Source organism: Phascolarctos cinereus, unplaced genomic scaffold (genome assembly GCF_003287225.1).
Source record: "Phascolarctos cinereus isolate Bilbo 61053 unplaced genomic scaffold, phaCin_HiC Scaffold_4;HRSCAF=312, whole genome shotgun sequence".
NCBI lineage: Eukaryota > Metazoa > Chordata > Mammalia > Diprotodontia > Phascolarctidae > Phascolarctos > Phascolarctos cinereus.
In genome coordinates this window covers 353,447,610-353,471,121 of record NW_027555847.1, presented here as the reverse complement: position 1 = coordinate 353,471,121, position 23,512 = coordinate 353,447,610, and the positions used below count along the sequence as shown (strand labels likewise).

Genomic DNA, 23,512 nt, shown 5'->3' with positions numbered 1-23,512 from the left:
TGCTTAATTGAACCGTTAGATAACTGATAGCTAAAATGCTCAATAAACAGTCCAGGTTATTTCTGAGTAATAGCATTAGATTTTAATCAGTTTCCTAATTCACACTTACCTCTTTTCTGGCCATGTGCTTGGTTCACTAAATATAAAAAAATAACTGATGATAGCCACTGAAACTTTGAACTATTCTTCATTCTTTTATTTTCCCCTGTTTTTGATAACAATCTCAAATAAAAATAAACTTCCATTTTTGACACACATCAGTCAAACCTAAAATTCAAAAGAAAACATTTATTTTAAAACAGCATGCACTGTAACAGAATGATTGTTAGCAGATTTACAAAAGAATTGTTATTAAATATATAAACACTAAGATCCACCTACAATGTATTGTTAAGAAATCAGGCGCTATTAAGGTAATTCCCTAATTCAAAATATTAATCATTCTGTATGAAAACAATCTGCGACTCTAGCTTGACTCTAGTATAATCTATTCTCAAAATATTATGAAAGTAGAAGAATTAAATGCAATTCAACAAACGTCTGCTGAGCACTCACTATATCAATTTGATGAGTGCTGTATTTTGCTGTTGAGCATTAGATAGAAAGATAAATAAAATATAATTCTTACCCTCAAGAATTTTACAGTGCAGTAGGTAAGCTAAAAATGCTATAATATAATGCAAAATATTAACTTAAGAGCAAAGGAGAAGGTATAAAGTACTCCAGAAAAGCCCTGAAATAATCTAAAAGCAGGGATAATAAACAGAAAAAATCATTAAAGCTTGGGGAGCATCAGAAATGGCTCTGATCCCTAGAGGGAACCATAGTGTGGCAACTGATTTTATATAAATAAGAATATAATAATTTATGTAAATAAGAACAATAATAAAATTTTCTATAAATAAGTATTTCCAAGAGTAGTCAGGCATAGGGGATAAAGGGTCTAGAAGATCTGGGTTTAAGTCTTGAACCCAACACTATTAGATGTATGACCAAGGGCACATTCAGTCATCCAATATCCCTAGACAACTTTCTAAGATTACTACATGGGAAATTTCTTACACCAATGAAATCACAGTTTTGGATGATGGGGGGAGGGGGAACATCCAAAGTATTTCAGAAACATTTTTTTCCTCTCAAAGAATAAACACAATTTATACATAAAAGTTACCATATATCTTCTCTAATACTACTGTAGTTTATTATCTATACCAAGGTTAATCTCTTCTTTGTATCTCTCAAATGAATGTTATAGTTTGTTGTTTTTTTCTTAAATTGTGCTGCCTAGTCTCAGGAGTTCTACTTAAAACAAATGAAAAGCCCAAAGCAAGCCGGATGTGGTGTCCTTGTTACTTGGTGGCAGAGATGGGCGATGTGGGTGTTTGAGAATGGTGAATTTCTTGTGTTCAGGAGTTCTTGGCTACAGTAGGACTAAACCTGATCAGATGTCTGCCTTATGTCTAGTACCAGTGTGATAATGGGGGCTGAAGTGGGATTAGAAAGGGATAAGTGCTGGACTGTTTGTAGCAAAATAACAACAATAACCAACCAACCACCACCACAACTACACAGCAGAGCTATTTACTCTGGTATCTGGATTGCGTCAACACAGTGTGCACATCCTAGACATTGTGAGAAGCCATTGTAGACAAGTCAAAATCAATTATATAATAAAAAATTTGGCCCAATAATGTATACCAAAACCAATAATCACTTGACTGTTAATCTGACTCAGTGGTGAATACAAAAATAATGCCCATTTATATTTCATGTTTTTAGTACAAATATTTTCTTCTACTATTGCCCATTAGAGATAAATGGAAAAAATTTGTTAAGTTTAAAGAGAAGTAAATGCAAAATGTAAATAACCAACAAATAAAATAAACACCCATAAATCTAATTTGAGTACCAAAGCCCAAATGAAGTGCTTATCTATGACTTGAGCTTATTTTTAGAAATACTGTTGTGCAAGGGATACTATTAAATTTTTAATAGTTTCTATGATACCAGCAAAGAATTTAAAGACAATACTCAAATTTTAACTTGAGTAATGAAATAATTCCAAAATAGTTATTTATGCAAGTAAGCCAGTAAAGAAAAAAGTTAAGAGTTACTTTAGTAATCTATTATATCCAATATTGTTCCCAGTTACAGACAGAAAACAATACCATCATCACTAAATAAACTGCTCGTTATATTGTTAAATTCAAATAAAATCAAGCTGAAAATAAGACTTTGTTCTTAGTCTGACCTGTCATTTGATAACATTATGTGTAGGAATAAACTTTTAATTTAAAATTTTAAAAGTTTTTCCTTCAAAAAAGAAGCATAACTTAAAATGAAAGATAATAATGTAAAATGACAATTCTCCCACATTAGTTTAACTCCTACAAACAAAGACAATGAGGGCCTTATAAATTGGGATTGGAAGCAAGGCCTGCTGACCTCTAGTATAACACTCTTCAAAGAAAGTTAATAATGGACCAGTACCTTCTGCAGGATATCCCAAGTCTCTTGCTCATCATTCTGAATAATAAAAGCCTGCCTACTGAACTACTAGGAGGGGAGGAAAAAAGCTTCCCCTAAATAAGCAAAGCTAATTATTATAATTCTTCACACAGGAAAAATCAGGTAGCTACCACATTCAATTGGGTGGACAGACCATTGAGCTGGGCCATTAATACGTATACTAGAAGAGTTATTTCATGTGAAAATGATCTATGCCAAGAACTAAATAGAAGAGAGGAGACTCCACTTTATTTGTTAAACTGCATTGTACTTATGTTGACTCCATGAATTTCCCTGAAACAAACCTTCACTTTTAAACACCAGTACTGTTCTGATTAGGGCCACTAGGTGGTGCCATAGTGCACATAGCACTGGGCCAGAAGTCAGGAAGACTCACATTTTTGAGTTCAAATCTGATCTCAGATACTTACTAGTTGTGTGAGCCTGGGCAAGTCACCTAACCCTGTTTGCCTCAGTTTCCTCATCTGTAAAATGAACTAGAGAAGGAAATGGCAAACCACTCCAGTAACTTTGCCCCTTCCCCCCACAAAAAAAACCAAACCAAAACAAAACATAATGGAGCCACAAAGTGTCAGACATGATTGAAACAACTGAACAACAACGACAACATTGTTTTGGTCATGATATAGGGCTGTGAATCATGGCCTATCACAATCTCTGAGGAATCAAAACCATGGGCTGCCCAAAGAACAACAGAGATATCCACGGTGGTCACAAATGGGTTGCAGCAATCCATCTCCCATTCTATACCTTTGCACAGACTCTCTTGTACCTGGAATGTACCTCATCTCCTGCTCCTAAAATCCTTAAGGCATCTTTCAAAGTTCAACCCAAGTGGATTATTTCTCTCCAAATTATCTTGTATTCATCTTCATCTGTGTTGTATCCCTCCAATAGAATGCTATCTCCCTGAAGACAAGGAGTTTTACTTTCTGTCTTTGTATGCCCAGAACCTAGCTGAGTGCCATGCACATAGAAAACTGATAAAAAAAATAACCGTTTGAATGAAGGGTAAAAGCAGACACATACAGCACCAAGTCCAAATGGGTAAGATTTTATCTTCTAAGATTTCATGCTACTATTCTCTAAATTACAGATATCCAAACTAAAGAGCTGTTTGGATCTCATTTAAAAAAGACATTCAGTTCTATTAGTTTCAAGCAAATATAATATTTTAAAACTAACAGACATTTTACTAGTAAATTTCTTCTCAATGATAATTATAATATCCTCTTTTAATGACTATAAATAAGAATGGTAATTAGGATGACGATTGATTTGACAGAAACGTATGCCATAAAAATATTTCAGAGTGAGAGAAGTAATTCTATCTCTATAACAATAAACATAATTTACTTATAAAAGGTCTACTTTTTGTGTGACCAGTAGTTTTCAATTCCTGCTGCTAGGGGATACATATGGGTGGCATCAGTTAACAAGCACCAAAAGGATCACAGTATGACAGATCTAGAACTATAAGGGATGTTAGGAATCTCCTCTCACATCCCTTTCATTTTACAGATAAGAAAACTGAAGGTCAAGGAGGTTGATGGACTTTCCTAAGGCCACGGAAGCAATAAGCATTAGAGGAACTCAGGTCCTTTAATGGTAGAACTAGTGTTCTTTCCTTGGACTTGGGGAAAAACAAGCAAAAGACTCAGGAATCACATTGGAGGAGGTAGTAAGGATCAAGAGTGCACCATAAAATCATAGATTTGAATCTGGAAGGCCTACACAAAGATTATCTAATCCAACCCCATAATTTTACAAATGAGAAAACTGAGGTCCTGCAAGGGTTAAATGATTTGTCCAAATTCATACGGGTAGAATAGTAGAGCTGGGATAGAAACCCAGGTCCTATGACTCTAAATACAGCAATCCTGCCCCACAATGTCCTCACACATGTGGCACCAGATGTGAAAAAACCAGAGTAACCAAGACCCACTCTGGAGTACTAGATATTCTAATAAGTCGGCCTACAGCACTGAAAATAAGTGAAGAAACCTCAGACTACAGCAAAGTAGCAGGATTCAAAACAAATGACCCCAAATTATCAGCATTCCTATCATCATTCCTATTAACAAAAATGAGGAAGAAAAAAGGAAATTACTTTCAACATATCTATAAAATTTATATAATATCTAAGAATTAACCTATGAAGTGCTTAGCACAGTACCTGGCATATGATAGGTGCTTAATAAATGTTTACCAATTGAAGACACATGCAAAATTTGTTTAAATAAAATTACAAAATGTTCTTTACAGAAATAAAAAGAAACAAATAATTGGAGAGCTATCTACTATATAAGCCTGGTTCAAATGGCACCTGAGATGTCTTCCAATTCTGTGATTGTCATATACACAGTAAATTCTAGATAAATAATATGAATCAAATAAAATAATAAATACAAATATTTTATAAATTAAAAAAACCCTTTATTTATAAACATAAGGTATCACTATCATTAGATGCAATCCCATGCTTTTTATAGAGGTTACTTTTCAAAACTCCAAAATGAATTTTTTAAATAATATCTCTCTTTGATGCATGTTTTCAAACAAAGTACTTTCACCAACTTTTTCATTCCTTCCTTTTTTGACAAAAATACTCTCACCAATTCTGGAGCAGCCCAAACAATTTTTTCCCCAAAATTTTGCTGCTGAGCAAAGTACAAAATTCTTAAAATGGGGATATCAACAACTTCCAGATATATTTTATAGGTTTTTAAAGATTAATTATGAAATACCCTATAGTATAAATAGATCTTGCAGTTTACCCAAACTAAACACAAATAATATTTTATTTATAGAACTGGTACTTTGGGACTATGGTAACAGTTTCATACTTGGCCTCCCTGCCCCCAGCCTTTCCCTCTCTCTTCCATACTGCTGCCAAAGTAATTTCCTAAAAGGTTAGGTCTGACCATGTAACTCCCCTGCTCAATAAATTCCAGGGGATTTCTATTACCTCTAGAAATGAATATAAACTCCTCTGTTTGGCATTTAAAACCGTTTACAACCTGGCTCCAACTTACCTTCCCAGTCTTATTGTATATTACTTCACTTCACATACACTTAAATCTAGTCAAACTGACTTTCTTGCTGTTTCCTCACACAAAACATTGTCTCCTCTCATCATGTGTGAACGGCATGAGCCGCCCCCCATGCTTAGATGCACTTCATCCTTTGCTCAAAATCCCCAATTTCCTTTAAAGCTTAGCTCCAGTGTCACCTCCTACATGAGGCCTTTCCTGATCTTTCTTGTCTTTGTATCCCAGCATGGCCTGATACATAGTAGATGTTCAATAAATACTTGTTAATTGATTGGTTGATTGGTAAAAGATGGAACAGATTTATGGAGAACAAGTAACTTTAGCTGGTTCTTGAGAAATTAACATGCTTTAGACATAGACAGGAAATAACAATGGATATGTGGCATTCCAGGTGAAAAGTACATCAAAACAAAGTTATCAGTTGAGCACCATATCTCCAAAGGAAACTGAGAAGACTAACCATGGCTAGAGAAAAAAGTCCATGATGGAAAACAGTAGAAAATAAGTTCAGAAAAGTAGTTTCTAGTCAGCTACTCTGAGTGGGCAGTATAAACTCATATAACCTAACACATCTTACTACCTTAACTGTGACTAGAATCATGTTGGATATAGATTAGACTGACTTATCTGCACAGGGATGATGTCTGAACTCACAGGACCTTATGAGATCTCCAAGAGAGGAAGTGGAGAAGGAAGAGAAGAGGGACCAATACAGAGCTCTGGTTACTGAACTCAGTTAGGAGGCAAGATATGACAATGTTTCAGCAAAGGATTCTGCATATACTCATTTGTATATATGTTGCATCCTTCCAATAAAATATAAGTTCCTTGAGGTCAGAAACTGTTTTGTTTTTGTCTTTATGCATCTAGCACGCACAACTCTGTCTTGCATATAATAGGACTGCTGAACTCAACAAGAAGACCATATTCAAGAGCCTCCTAGTTTCCTAACATAAACTGATGGCTTAAAATATTTAGCTGCTGCAATTGTATTACTAAAAAGAATAAAGGGATGCATTTGGTTGCTATACATCAATTTTCAAGCAAAAGAAAAAAAATTCAAACTTTTCAGGATAACTTCTTAAAGAAATAAGCTACTCAAATCATAACAGCAAAACTAAATCATAAGGAGATTAAAATAATTAACTTTTAAAATTTCCTATCATTCACATTAGATAAGACTTATAAATATGACTGTCATATGTTCATTTTGTATAATCAAGATGTACTCTGATACATTTCTACTTATTTTCTAGGACTTATATTTTTTAAAAGTTAGTTGGACATAGTAGAAGAAATGGTCTGGAAGTCAAAAGGTCTAGATTTTCGTCTCAGCCCTGTCACAAAGTAGCAGTAGAGAACTTTGGACAAGGTGTTGAAGTCTCTGGGCTTCATACTAAAGCTAATTTGTTAATAAGCAGCGATTTTTTTTAACCAGATACACATATTTGCAAGTAACTAACATACACAATTTTTTTTAAATTTTTTTTTATTTTTTCCATATGCTTTTGAGTTGAAAATTTTTCTCCCTTTTCCTCCCCCCTACTCTCCCCAAGACGGTGCACAATCTGATATAGGCTTACATTTACATACCCATTAAACATATTTTCACATTAGTGAAGTTGTAAGTAAAAATTAAAACCAATACGAGGAACCATCGGAAAGATGAAACAAAACTCAACAGAAGGTAAAAATAAGTGATAGCAATTCGACTTCCATAGTTCTTTCTTTGAATGTGAATAGCATTATCCATCCCGAGGCCTCTGGAAATGTCTTAGATCCTCATAATGCTGAGAAACGTTCAGTTTAACAGTCTAAGTCACTGCATAACTAACACACATAATTTTTGATGATGACAGGTCATATATAGGGTCAAGGCCAAAATAAGTGAGTTTAAAGATGAGGTGAAGCAGAACATATGTCTCAACAAGTTCAGATATTCATTCTCCTTTCCTTATCCTTGTTACAAAATGTCTCATGGCCTTTACCACTGTCCTCCAACAGCTTTAAATAATCAGATCTACATATCAGTAGGCAGCTGAGAATCTGTACTGGAGAGACTTAAATAACATAGAATACAAAAACTTTGACCATCTGATTCAACCCATAAACCAAGAAAGAATCCATAATAATAACGATGATGATGATGCTAAAGTTAATGATGATGATTATGATGGCTTGCATTTGCACAGTGCTTTTAAGGTTCACAAAGCACTTGACAAATATAATTTCATTCGATCCTCACAGCCACCTTGGATGATCTATGCTATTATTATCCCCATTTTACAGATGAGGAAACTGAGGAAAACAGAATCTAAGTTTCTTGCTCAGGGCCACACAGCTCATAAGTGTCAGACACAGGATCCAAACTCAAGTCTGGCTGATTCCAAGTCCAGAACTCTGTACTACCTAGCTGTCTCACCCAACCTTCGCGCCTACCTTCTGAGGAAGTCTATCTACTTTAAAAGAGTTGTAACTGAGGAAGTTTTTCCTAACGTGAAGCCTAAATTTTCCTTTTCTACTTTCACTCCTTGCTCCTGGTTCTGCCCGATGGGGCCAAACAGAACAAGTCCAATCCCCCTACCACAGTACAGTCCTCCAAATCCTTGATGACGGCTATGATATCCCCATCCAGAGATTCTGTGATTCAAGGACAAGATGTACTAAAGGGAGATCTGAGTGTTTATCTCATGTTCTACGGTGTCTTCTGGGTGAACCCACTTCTTTCTTCTCCCATATCTTGTAAGAAGGGTTCAGAAGTCTGAGTTTATCCAATCAGCAATTGTCATCTGCCTCTCTCGGGCTCAGAATATAAGAGATGTGGAGCCTCAAGAAGCCAGAGAGCCTGCACTAAAGGAATCCAACCTTCATTTAAGTCCCTGAGCACAGACATAAGAAATCCTGAGCTTCAGAGCACCAAAAATATTAGAAAAGCTCTGCTCCTAGGGAATCAAGAATCGCAAGTTGAGTTGCTTTAAGATGTGCCCATCATCCATCATCTTAGGATGAGGCTTTGGGGATGATACAGAGCCCTAGTTCAGTATCTGAACACCAAGTGCTTCACAGCACTCCCTGCTGCCTATTCTGATTCTAGATGATGCCACCATTTCACTATTTGCCTGGAATCACAGAATCCTACAGGACCGGGATCCTATGTCTCTCAACTGCTTCCAACCTCATCCTATCAGAGAGACAAATTCAGTCTAGATTTTATTTATAGTAATTTATAAGCCACCAGGTTTTCCTTCTTTACTCAGAATTCAGCACCTGGCTCAGAGTTCTCATCTCAACGCATTAGAAATTTCAATATGCTGTATATGAACACCCTGGACTTACAAGTTATCAACTTAATTTTTATAACTCTTTCATTGAAAATCTAGACAGCTAGATATACAAAGTATAAAAACTCTGTATGTGGAGTCAGGAAGATCTGAGTTCAAATCCTACTCAAATACTTACTTAAGCTGTGTGACTGAGCAAGTCACTTCAATCTCTTTCGGCCTCAATTTCCTAACGGATAAAATGAGGATAATAATAACTCCTACCTCACAGAGTAATTCTGAGGATCAAATAAGATAAACATAAAAGCACTCTGCAAATTTCAAAGCATTTATATAAATGCTAGCTATTGTTTTAATTTTCATTATTATGATTACTATTATTAAATCAGAACACTCAGAAAGATGGTCACATCTAACAGTTCACCATTACTCATAACTGGGCTACCTCCACAATCTTAAACTCTAAAATTCTTCTCTTTGATCTTGTCCAACCTCCCATCCTTTCATCTCTCCCTATGCATAACTCCCTCTAAATCTATTTTGCACCCTTACCATGTCTTCAAGCCTCCTTCAAGCCTTCCTGTTTTACCAGTCTATTACTGCTGCTCTGGCCTCTCCCTTCACAGTCTTGACTTTATGGTTGACTAGCTAGTTCAGTTATATACTATCCTCTAACACTGAATCCATTATCCCCTTACCTGATTATCATTCTTGCTTTGCTAAACCCCAACCCTGGGTTACCCCTAACACATACATTCTCCACTTCCACTTCTGAATGCTTCTAAAGAAAAGTCATCCTACTGTGCCTACTGGGTCAATAATGAATTAATTTGATCTGATTTCAACTGTGCCCTATTACACAGTAATGCTTTTATTCTTCCCTGATAGACTATCAAATTCCCAGAGGGTATTCTAAACATCTTCAAGATCCAATACCACCACCTCTTCCCTATCTCTCAGCAGAGGGATTCCCCTCATACTTCCCTGAGGAAATGGAAGCCATCTACCATGAGCTCCTTCTTCTCCCCTCTTATGCATCATAAAATCCCTTTATATCATCTCCCAGGGCAAATCTTTCTCTAAAATATTTTCTCAGCAAACTCGGGAAATTTAAAACAAAATACTATTTTTAGCACCTTAGATTTAAAAGTACTTTACCAGCTTATATCAAGACAATATAATGTGAACTACCTTTATCAATCCTGCCTTACTTTCACCCCCCGCCCCCAGATCTGTACTGTTTATAACTTCGTCAAAGAATTGTCTGAGGTTCAGAGTCTAAATGTCATGTCCATGGTGACAGAGCCATTAAGTGTCAAAGGCAGGATCTGAATCCAGATTTTGCTGCTTCCACTACATAACACTGCCTTTATTTTACTAGTTTAGGGACATGAAAATATATGTATGATTGTCCATGTGAATAAATTGGCTTGCTAAAAAAAATCACATGTAATATACAAAATTAAATATATAGCTAACTGGAACAATTACAAATTTACTTATTGAATTAGAATTCAAATGTTTAGAAATTTCACTACAAGTAGAGCTGTAAGCTGCTGCTTAACCTCAGGGACTCTACTGTTATGCTTCTGCCAGATCACAAGGAGCATACAAAAGTCTAACATAATAAACTATCAACATTTTGGGTGCAGTAAAGAAAACAGGATTTGTAATTTTTTAAAAATGTCATTTGGAGTCTCAGTTCTGTAATTTCCCCACCACATGGTTTTGAGCAAATAACAATCTAAGCCTCAGTTTCTTCATTTATAAAAGAGATAATAGAACTTAACACTACTGGGGTTGTGAAAGTCATATGAAACAATGTAATAAAAGTCTTCTGTCTACATAAAATACTATGTAAACTATTATAATTATCATAAAACAAAGGACAGATCTACCACTTTCAGATCCAAAGTTACCAGGAAGCACACAGGGAAAGAAGGTCTCCCTAAGCAGAAATGCATCTTGCTCCTCTAATGCTGTTGGTCAAAGTATAAACAGATTGCAACAATTTGATACACTTTGTTGTTTTAGAATGATTACAGAATTTTAGAGTTTTAGAAATCACCTAGTCCAAATGCCTAATCTTAAAGATAAGGAATTTGAGGCCCAAAGATACATAAAAATGTTTCAATTATATAATGTTTAGAAACCAAGTAAGGAAGAATAGAAGCTTCATTGCAACATATAAACTTAAAAGATATCAGTCAACATAAAGACAAACATAATTAAAATATTTTCAATTTTTCAAAAGTAATTCTTGAAAATTAAAAAAAAATTCTTTTTACCAATAGGTTCTTCATATTTCCAAGGTGAGGCATCATTTTGGTGGTGGCTTACATACCTTCCAGTCTTGGCTGGAGAAGAACTTGGAGTTAGGCCATTTCCCCATATGAGCCACCAAAATGATGTGATTTAGAGGTTCAGTGGTCCCAGAACCCCAAAATCACAACACGCAGGTCCTGCCCAAAAGAATTCAACCCAGCCTTCTTTCAGCCAAAGACAAGGTTTATTAGAACATTGTCATATTGGGCAGACTCTTAATGAGTCTGAACATGGGTAAGCAGTGGCTAGATTTTAAGAATCTAAACTGTGGCTAAATTTTAGGAATCCGAGTGGTGGCTAGATTATAAGAATCTCAGACCATGTTTATCATCTCTTAGGGGATGCCAAATATTTATAGAACCATTTGAGAAAAAAGGCCAATCTAGGCCAATGTACTCAAGGTAGACCAGAAAAGAAATACTAAAGCATTATTATTCTATGACGATGTCAAGAACAACAACTTTCAGGATCCTCTATTGGGGATATTATTTTTTGAAAATGAATTAAATTCTTGTCATTGAAGTACAAACAAGAAATCTTAAGAGATTTTAAAAAATGTTGACAGAAAAGAAAAAAAAGTTATTCCATTTACCTCTATTTTACTGAGAACAAGACCATGTGATACAAATTCCTTCAACTCATATTTACAATTGCGAGTTCTTAACCTTTTTTGTGTTATGAATACCTTTGTCAGTCTGATGAAGCCTGTTGACTCATTCTCTAACTATATAGGTAGATTACAAAGGAAACCAATTATACTGAAATAAAGTTTTTTCCCATCCAACTTTATGAACCTCCTGATCTTTTGGGTTTAAGAACCTTTGACCTATATTTTCACTTATCCTCTTTCCTCCTCTTCTCTCCCATCTTAGAAGAAGATATGACCAGACCCCTGGCCAAACCTAAACTGCTTCACCCTTCTCATTTTCCCCAGTATCTTGTTTCAAGCATCCTTTCTCCTGTTACCTTCAATTTCTCCCACTTCATTCACTCTTTCTCCTCTTCCTAAAAAATTATCAGGTCTTCCTTATTCTAAGAAAATCTTTCCTTAACCTTATTGCTCTATTAAAACTAGTATACCATCTCCCTCACCTCCTTCACTGCCAGATTTCTAAAAAGAAAGTATATAATATACTCCAACTGCTACCACTTCTTCATCTATTCTTTTAACACCTGAAATCTGGCTTCTTCCCCCTACCTATCCGAAATTTCTCATCACCATTATCTCAACTGCTGAATATTGATTGGCTTTTCCAAGTTCTCATCCTCCTTCATCTCTTGGGTTGAACATTGTTAATACCTCCTCTCCTTTGTAATTCTCTATCATCCCCTGTCTGGTCTTCTACGACACTGTACAGAGCAAGATCTCCTTCTAGATCTCAGACCACTCCTTTCTTTCACTGGCTTTCTTTCTTAATTCCATCCCTAAATGCAGGAGTAATATAATGCTTTATATTGCTCCTTTGTTCTCTCCATTGCCAATAAAAATGCTCAACAATTCTTTGATGAAGGCATAAAATAAGCTTACCAAATTTACAGATGAAAAGATAAGACACATAATTAATGCAATGGATATGAGAATCTGAATACAAAAAGACCACAACAGGCTACATACGATAATTGACTAAGACTCCCAAATCTTTATCTTTAGCCCTAACTCCTCCCAGGTGCCCAGATCTAATAATGCCTCAAAATTTCCATATGGACTCCTTCCTGCTTCCATTTGAGCATGTCTAAAATTTTAGCTATTTCCTTCTTTGCATATGCCCCCCATCTCCTTACTTTCCTATTCCTGTTAATGGCAACACCATTCTCCTGATCACCTATGCTTAAAATCTCAGAATTAGCTCTGACTTGCCAACAATCACAAAGTTTGGAAGTAGAAGAAACCAGTCCACTGACTCTTAGCCAGGTGCTTTTACTAGTACACCAAGCAACCTTATAAATATGTGTGTGTGTGTGTGTGTGTGTGTACACACACACACACCCTGAAAATTCAGTGGCTAACATACACCTTCAAATATCAACAGGCTTATCTAAACAGAACAGCAAACTATGGCTTTGTGAAACTCTATTAGAGGTTCTTTTTATTAACTGGATTTAAGGAGGTACCACAGATCTAAGAGGTGACAATTACCTGAGTAATTATTGTTAGTCTTTCTTATGCTTATTTTGAGGAAGCACTTTTGAGATTTTTTTCTTTTGAAACTGAATATAAGACATATTTTTCTTATCAATATTAAGATTAAATAGATTTCACTTTAGCCACACCACTGTTAATCACATTTATTACATGTTTCTCTTTTCTAATTCTATAATAATAATAATTTCACATTTTATATGTTCTTACAGTTTTCAAAATGCTTTCACACATATTCTCATTTGAATTTCACACTATCATACAAACAAAATCTTGAACTTTAATATCTGTTTAAGCTCTAGACTTATGATCGTATGAACACAGAAACTTGTTAGCTATTTTACGGAACTAGAAGAAGAATCTACTACAATAACAACCTTCACTTCCATGGTAAAACTTCAGTCGTCTAGACAAAGAAAGCAATGATAGGAATTATTTTTTCTATGCAGATAAATGCTAGAACTTGTTTTTAGTGGAAAACTTTCTAAAATGTATTATACATTCCCTAGCCTTTTTAACTGTGTTATAGACGTAAACCTGTATTACTTAGCTTATCCCTATATACCACTGCATACAGTAAATACATACTCAGATTTTTTTTTTTTTACTGGACTGGCTGGCATACTTTCTTCATGGTACTCATATATGCCCTTAAGGGCTACAATCCTGAAGTGCAGGTGAATGTTTTTCCACCACTCATCACCACACATAGGTTGCTAAGAAGGCAGAGTTGTTCTATCTCTGTTTCTTCAGTGGTTCTGTTTTCAGAGTCATCTGACAAGTTGTTACTCTCATTGCTGCTCTTAACTGCCAGTTGCCACTACTGCCATTTTATGTCACCACTGTCACTACCCTATCACTGAGTCTAATCTCTTTCAGCTGCTGAGGCCACCACTTAATCTAATCTCAGCAACTTTCTCCATCTGATGTTCTCTTTCCTTTTGTCTCTACTTTTCTTCTCTGTCATCTCTTCTACCTTCTGTTGTCCCTAACACATTTTCTAGCTTTTATATTAAAAAGCTGATCTTGTGCACTTACCTTGTGCACAGTTTCTGTACTCCTTTCTTTTGATGTAGTTAACAGTTCCAGACCAAAATCAAAATTTCAATTCTATACTATTACCAGTCACTGTAAAGAGACAGTGAAGAAAAGGAAAAAACACAGAGAACCAGAAGTGGCACATGGAAAGATAGATATAAGGAGTTACAATGAGTCATTTTATGGAATAACAGCTGTTTTAGGATGTCATTCAAAACTTTTAAAGTTGCGCCTCTTTTCTCAAATATAGGTACTTGCTTTGTGGATCTGTCTTCAATTCCAAATGAGTCCAAACTTTAAAAGAAAAAGATGATACTGAAGTTTCAATCACCATTCATCAACTGTGGATAAGCTTACTCCCTGTTTCCAGTTTATATATGGTACAATTTAAAGTGTACAAATTTGGAGTTAAAGGACCTAAATTCAAATGCCGCTGATGCTCAATAAATACGTGACCTTGGGCATGTCAATTAACTTCCCTCAGTAGCAGTTTTATTTCCATTAAATGAAAGAATGGACTAGATGGCCTCCAAACTACAGACTACAACCCTACGATACTAAACAATAATCCGATAACCACAAAACTCTAAAATGTATGACATTTTTCATACAAGCTATTTTTTATCTTTTCATATCTAAATTCATTTTATTTCCCTTGAAGGTCCTATCATATACCTTATTTTTTCTACTCAACATTTCAGATTCCATAAAGAAATATTACTTTTTCCAGCTGCCTATTTTACTCTCCCCCATACACAGAGCCACATCCATATTTTCACAAAACCATTCCCTTGATTGGAAGGCCTTTCCTACTGAAAAAGAAAATAAAAAATATACATATATGTGTGTTTGTATGTATGTATTGAATACTACTAGAAAGAACTATTAGGGGGCAGCTAGGTGGTGCAGTGGATAGAGCACTGGCCCTGAAGTCAGGAGGACCTGAGTTCAAATCCGGCCTCAGACCAAACACTTGACATTTCCTAGCTGTGTGACCCTGGGCAAGTCACTTAACCCCAACTGCCTAAAAAGGCAAAAAAAAAACCTATTAGGAAACATAAATAAGTATATACACAGATTCTCTTTTCAAGAACTTTACAATCTAGTTGAGAAGATAAAATTCATGATATCCAAAAAGATGAACTCACCAATAACAAGTAAGAAATGCCAAATGGCAATATAGAGTCGATTATGAAATAAGTGCTATAAACAGTAAGTTGCCATGAGTTCTAGGAAAGGATAGATCATGGTAGATTGAAATCATCCAAGATACTTCATGGAAGAGAACAGCACTTGATTTGGGACTTTGGGAAGGAAGAAGGACAGGTTGAATTTGGACAGGAACAATGTTCTAGCCAGGGGTAACATGTATAAAAAAAAAAAGCTAGGGTAGGAAAGGGAGAGGACATTAAACTAGGTTTGGGAAAGCCCAGTTTGGCTTAAACAAAAAAAATTTTAAAGTGGAAAAATGAGAGATGAGACCGTCAAAACAGGCTGAGAAGCCCTTCAAAAAGTTAGACTTTATTCCTCAGGGATTGGACCTGGGGATTTCTGAGAAAGGGAATGACATACTTAGAATGATAGTGACCAATTTAAAAGGTCTGCCTTGGTGGTGCATGCCTGAAAACCTTGCTACCCTGGGGAGGGGGGTAGCTGGTGGATCTCTTGAGTTCTGGAGTTCTAAGTTGCAATAGGGCTAAGAAGATAACTGGGTATCTACACAAAGTTCAGCACCAATATGGAGAGCCCCTCAGGAGCAGGGGGCCAACAAGCTACCTAAGGAGAGATGAACTGACCCAGGACAGAAACAGAGCAGGTCAAAGCTTCTTTGCCAATTAGTACTAGAATCAGTGACCTCTGCATTTCCAACCTGGATGAGATAGGCAGACTAAATTAGAGAGGGGCAGTGGGGAAGGCAGGAGGGGGAATGAGGAGGAAGCAGGGGGAAGAGGATGGGAAAAGGAAAGAAACTAGAGGAAGGGACATGTCAGCTAAGAGTCTATGAGAGTAGTCTATGTTAGATAACCATCTAGGATAGTGGAAAGGGGAAAAATGGAATAAATTGGACAAGATGAAAAAGAATAATTTATAGGCTTTGGAGGTATATGATAATAATGACTGTACCCCCCCTTCTGGATATTCTCTTTTTTTCAGAGTTTTCATACCCTCTTTTGGTTTTCTTCCTATCTGTGAACTCTGCATATCATTCAGTCTCCTTTGCTGGTTCTTTCATCCAAAAACAGACCCTTAACTAGGTCCCATGATCTCACTTGGTAATCTCATCAATTCCAAAGGGTAATTATAATGTCTATGCAAATGACTGCCAGATCTATAATCAGTCTTAGTCTCTCTTCTGAGCTCCAGTCCCATAACAAAAACTGTCTATTGAACATTTGAAAATAGATATCCCATAAATATCTCAAACTCAACATGCTCAAAATCTAACTCCATTACCTTTCTCCCAAAAACCCACTCTTCTTCCAAACCTCCCTATTTCTGTTGAGATTACAAGCTTCCTCTGAGCACCTTTGATATCTTAAAATTATCTGCAAATACTCATCACTCTCCTTCATCCCACATATCCAATCACCATGTCCATCTCCACATCTCTAACATATATTTCTCTCTACTCACAAGACCATCACCATAACTTGGGCCCTCATCACTCCTCACCTGTACTACTGCAATAGTCTCATAATTGGTCTCCCTGTCTCAAGTAATTTCTCTCTCCAATTCATCAGCCATACAGCCAACAAAGTAATTTTCCTAAAATACAGGTCTGAGTATATCACTCAAACCCAGTAGTTCCCTATTGCCTCAAGGATAAAATACAAACTTCTCCGTTTGTCACATATATCCCTTTAAAATCTGTCCTCAATCTACTTTTCCAGCCTTATTACACATTACTCCTCTTCTTGTACTTAACAAGCATTTATTAAGTACCTACTATAAATCAGGCATTATGCTAAGCAATGGGGATACCAAAAAAAAAAAAGGCAAAAAAAGTCTCTGCTGTCACAGACCTTACAGGATAACAGAGGAGACAAAGGGAAGGCACTAGCATAAAGGGAGATGAGAAAAGTCTTCTTGTAGCTGGGACTTTAGCTAGGACTTGAAAGAAACTAGGGAAACCAGGAGATTAGGATAAGGAGGGAGACCACTCTAGGTATGGAGGACAGTGAAAATGAACAGTCGGGAGAGGAAGCCAGTGTCACTGGATCATAAAGTACTTGGGAGGGAAGTAAAGTGTAAGAAGATTGTTAAGGTAGGAGGGGAGCAGTTTATAAATAACTGTTAATGCCAAACAGAGATTTTATACTTGGTCCTGAAGGTTAAAGGAAGTCATTGGTATTTATTGAATCCAGGGGAGGTGGGGGTTAATCTGAGCTTGAGGAAGATCAATTTGACAGCTGAGTGAAGGATGCACTGGAGTAGGGAAAGACTTGAGACAGGGAGACCAACCAGAAAGCTACTAACAGTAATTCAGATGAAGTGATGAGGACCTTCACATGTCAGAGAGATGCTCTGAAGGTAAACCTGACAACTGATTGGATTGGAGGGTCAGGAAGGGAACGAGTGAGGGACAGAAAATGATCCCTAGTTTACTAGCCTGGTCACTAGAAGGATGGTGATGTCTTCCAGAATAATAGAGAAGTGAGAAAGAGTGGAGGTCTTAGGGGGAAAGATAAGTTCATTTGAGTCTAGAGGTTAGGAGAGAGGTTAGGCCTGTTATAAGTAGATCTGCAAATCACCATCATAGAGATGATAATTAAATCCATAGGAGCTGATGAGATCATCAAGTAAAATAGTATAGAGGCAGAAGAAAGCTTAAGAGATAGCCACAGTTAGTGGCCATTACCTGGATGAAGATCCATCGAAGAAGATTTGAGAAGGAATGGTCAGAAAGGCAGGAGAAAAACTAGAAAAGAGCAGTGCCACAAAAAACCTGGAAAGGAGACAGTATCAAGGGATAAGACTACATTGATGTGGAGTTCACTAGTTTAAGGCAGCACATTCCACTTTTGGACAACCTTAACTGTTACAAATAAATGATATATCCCCTGTGTTAACTAAGGCTTTGAGCTTTCATGTAAGAAATTTGATTTATCATAAAATATATTCCTAGTTGTCAAACAGACAACTATCTTTCCCCCTAAGACCTCCACTCTTTCTCACTTCTCTATTATTCTGGAAGACATCACCATCCTTCTAGTGACCAGGCTAGTAAACTAGGGATCATTTTCTGTCCCTCACTCGTTCCCTTCCTGACCCTCCAATCCAATCAGTTGTCAGGTTTACCTTCAGAGCATCTCTCTGACATGTGAAGGTCCTCATCACTTCATCTGAATTACTGTTAGTAGCTTTCTGGTTGGTCTCCCTGTCTCAAGTCTTTCCCTACTCCAGTGCATCCTTCACTCAGCTGTCAAATTGATCTTCCTCAAGCTCAGATTAACCCCCACCTCCCCTGGATTCAATAAATACCAATGACTTCCTTTAACCTTCAGGACCAAGTATAAAATCTCTGTTTGTCATCAAAAGCAGCATTTGGGGGTATTTTTAAAAAGTGCATGTATGGAAAGTATTATTAAAAAAGTTGTCTCCTACTGGAGGTACCTTGCTTACCCTCTACCACACACACACTCTACTCCCTATGACTGGGAGCTCTCTACCTTTCCTACCTCTCATTCTCATTCTTCTGAGAGCATTTGCAAATTTTGAACCTCTAAGGGAAAATACTTTTTGGAATGAACTACAAGGTAGTTGTGGACTGCAATATCTGACAGAAATATACCAGGGGAAGATTAAACCCAGACACTCATATTAGACTCATAGGCCATTTATAGTATGATATAGGACAGTGGTTCTCAACCTTGGGTGTGTGGACTTTTAAGAAAAATTTTGGTAACTAATTAGTTTCCTTTGTAATCCTATGTATTTTATTTTATGCATTTAAAAATATTATTGTTAAAAAGAGGTTCAGGACACAAAAAAGGTTAAGAATACCCTTATATAGGGGAAAGAATACTAGTTTGTGACAGAAGACCAGGATGCTGGATCTCAGTTTCCTTATGTCTAAAAATGAAGAGACTGAACTGGATGATCATTAATGTCTTTTGCAGTTCTAACATCTTAAGGTTCATCTTCAAGATTACAGGTAAGCAACTTAAGGTTCTAATACTAGAAAATTTAATATGCAAAGTACCTGCCATCAAGTAGCTTACATAAGCAAATTTAGAGACCGTATGTAAATGCTAAGGACATGGCCTTTACATTTATCATAGTAAAAATTATAATTATCATAGTTGCTTATTTCATTCCTTATGCCTAAAAAACAATTTTACACTTATATCTGCAAGCATAAGGCTAATTTTAGTCTTCTGAGACAAGTAAATTTAAGACCAGCTAAGATTTAAACAGCTAAATGCCTTCATTTATGTTGTCTGCCCTTTACCTTACTACTCTCCTCTGAAATTGGTGCTGCCAGTACTTGGTTTTCCAAACCTATTTTTAAACTACTAATTTCACATTTCCCCTGGACTTTCCAATTAAAAATAGTGATAGTAAATATTCAGATTTAAAGTTGAACATACATATAATTCAAGGTTCAATTCCACATTTATCGAGTACTTACTACCTATAAAGCACTGTGAATGAAAATAAACACAAAAAAGCCTGAACATAAAGAAAAATCTAATCAGATTAAAAAATAAACTGTTAAGTTAAGGTGTCAACCTATTTTTGCAAGATGATGACAGAATCATAAAATCTTAGTGGTCAGATAAGATAAATAAATAAATATTTATTATAATTTCTATCATAATGCCTGCCACCAAAACTAACTTTACTTCCCAAGCTGCAATTGACAAGGTAAGAAAAACTCATTTGCTTGCCAGCTCTCTTCTTTGTCTTTCTCTCTCTCAATATGTATAAATGCACAAACACACAGATTTAGAATGACAAGCAGCTTACAAATTAGTATGAGAAAATGCCACAGGTTTCCAAATGTTACCTAAAATAGAGAAAGAACACAATCTTTTTATGATGACAATGACAATAAAATACACATGCTGTTTTATGTACATATTTAATCTTTTAGTGAATAGTTAATACAAATTGTAATATCTAAAAGACAGTGCCTTTGAAAACTTCACAAGTAAACAAATGGATGCTTCAATAAAACTGAGATTGTATATAGGCTATATAATATCAAAATATTCCATTATTGCATCAATAAATCAGTTTTAATAGTTTAATTTCATGTTACAGTAATAATTATGAATGAAACACTATATTTTCAGAGAACATACTAAAGTATAAAATGTGGGGGGAAAGGCTGCCTAAAATAAGGAAAGGAGGGACATTTAACTTTTAATTACAAAATACAAGAAGATTCAAATATTCAAAGTAAAGGATTTAAATAAGGCATAATTTAGTACAAAATTCCCCCAAATCTGGGTATAGTTACCAAGACAGGGCAACTTTCTTCAACCCTCCAATATCCAGGTCTGGTTCTATTGACAATTTCATGAAATGTTTCCTTACTGTAAGTCAAAGGTTATTTTCAATATGGAAGATATGGGAATCTATGTACCACAGTGATAGATGTCAAATAAAATTTTAGCAATTTGTAAACATGTAGATATATACACATATAATATGTGTTCTTTTAATATAAAACCTTAATATTAGATAATTCTCAAATTTAATGATAAATAAAGCTATAAAATCTTTATATAGCCCATCTCCATTAATACTGCAATTTACAAGTGCAAAAAACCACTAAGAATTCAAACTTAAATGAAACAGAAATTCAATAAATGTATCATTAGTGCACATAAACATATATATTCTCCCATCTCACTAAAATTATTAAAGGACCATATCTGAGAAGTGATAATTCTTATAACTTACTTATCTATGCTTGCCAAAGAAGTGTAAAATTCATAATAAAACTGAATAATCTATTGAATTCACCGATCCTGCGGCCTAAGGGTAAATATATTACTTTAGAACATAAACTATTGTTTCCTTATTTTAATCACAGAAATTCTTTTCATGTCCAAACTTATTAAAAATTAAGCATAAACACTATTTCTTGAAATGCAAATTTCTCACTTAACTAAGTTGCCTCACTTGTCTTACCTCCCTTTCAAATGAATAGCTAATTTCTTTGGCAAGACATTATTGTCTGGGTGAGACTCTAGCCCTGTATCTTACAATTAGAAAACTTATTTAAATATTGGTTGATTAAATAAATACTAGAATTAACACTATATTGCTAAGCACCATAAAAATCTTTAAGGATCTCTCAAGCGTTGGCATACATTGGGGGATGCAAAGGACCAAGTACAGTAGAATCTGAATGATGGAGATGGAATATTCATGTTTTGGTATCTGTAAACGTGAAGTATGCCTTAGACGACATTCTGTTATTATAAGAGGCGGTCAAATTAACTTACAAACTCTAAAAATGGACTGGAAAAATATTTTTAGACAATTTTAGAGATGACACCTTAATGTTTTGTTATCTGAGTAAGACCATTAAGAAGAATTAGGTGTGTAAGAAATCAAACACAGTATCTGATCTATTCAATTACTTAGAAGCCAAAAACCAAGATTGCACTGCTTTAAGTGTGAGTGTGATATAACCCAAACCCAGTTTTTCTGGAAGAGAAAAAGGTCACCTTGAAAACATGCCACACGAATTTAATTTGCAATTAGCTAATACCGCCTCCAAACCAACAGTTTCAACCTGACCACTCAAAGACCAAGAAGACCAAAGGCAAGAAACACACAAGAGAACAAGAACATTGATATGACTTCATGAACTACATACAAAATTTCTGCCTTCTTTCTCAGTTCGGGGGGGAAAAAACAGTGATTTAAGGATCTGGGGCAACTCCTAATTAAAATTCTCAAGGCTTAAAAAAAACTGACACAAAATAAAGTTTCCATAACAACGATGCAAGGAGATGCCTTATGCTAGCTTCCTCTGAAAAACAGCAAACCACTGTTATATAGTATCACATAGTTCGCAAAATACTAAAAATAGTTTGTTTTTTTTAAATGCAGTATAGGGCTGGATAGAGGAAGCAACTCCCATCGTTCAAGTTCACTTAAGAGGAGCGCACCTTGCATCGGACAAGACACGATTTCCTTGCACTAATTCATTCTCGCTCTAGCTTCTACAACTACTGTACTCCACCTGCACCAACACGTTCAAAACTTCACCTTATATAGTAGCACACTTTTCACCAAAGTCTAACTATGTTCAGTTAACCATCATCCAAGAAGAAACCCTGGGTTGAGTGAATTTTTTTAAAAGTTGTTAAAGAGGTAATTAAGTACAAAGTCTGGGCGTGGGGGAGGGGGGAAAGGAGGAAGGATGGTTAGTGATGTTCCTGAAGATGGACGGAGCCATATGGACATAGAAACCAGGGAGCTTGTCCAATTTCCAAAGAGATAAAAATCAGCGCGTTCTTTCCCTCATCCCGGCCAGCTGACCTCTGGCCTCGAAACTTAAAATTATCCCATCCCATCTCCTTTGGAACCCCACAGGGGTGTAGGGGAACTTGACCATGGGAGAAATCTGGGGGAATCCCAAAGTGTGGGTCTTCGCCTTCTCCCACCCCCAGCCCTCGGCGCTGTCACCGTGCTGAGGTGGGGGCGGCGCGGACCGCAGTGCATGGGGGGTCCCGGCGGGGTTCGGGGCTCTGCCCTCTCCGCGTTCCCCCACCCCCGCAGGGACCCCCGCCGCCCCGTCTCGCCCTCCCGTTACTCACCCGCAGGCGGGCGGCGGAGCCGGCGCCGCTACTTCTGCATCCTCCCGTGGGCGGCGCGGGCCGCTCCGCAGCCTCCCGAGCTCCGGCTCCGGGGCTCCCGGCGCCGGCCCGAGCGAGCGAGGGGGGAAGGGAGGCAGAGCCGGGCAGGGACCCGCCGCCGCCGCCTCGGCTTTCGCTCCGCACTCCCCGGGCTCCCGAGGCCACGACAGGCCCGCCCTCCCCCGCCTCCTTGCACGGTGCCCCCGCCGCCTCGCCGCGACTCCCCGGGCGCCTCGGCTCCAGTCCCCGGGCCCTCAGGCAACGGTAACGGCCCCGGCGGCAGCGGCGGCGGCCGAGCCCCAGAGCCGACAGCTGTGACTGCGG

General features: G+C 36.8%; 1 protein-coding gene across 1 annotated transcript in view; it reads right to left on the bottom strand.

The window, feature by feature from the left end:
• Window positions 1–23,239, bottom strand: part of LIFR (LIF receptor subunit alpha) — an 80,560-nt gene extending 57,321 nt beyond the window's left edge. The window contains exons 1-2 of the mRNA XM_020996049.2: window positions 23,150–23,239; window positions 110–267 (exon numbers count right to left, since the gene is read on the bottom strand). Coding sequence (XP_020851708.1) covers window positions 110–245 — 136 coding nt within the window. The 5' untranslated portion in view covers window positions 246–267; window positions 23,150–23,239. The remainder of the gene's footprint in view (window positions 1–109; window positions 268–23,149) is intronic.
• Window positions 23,240–23,512: the final 273 nt, after the last annotated feature.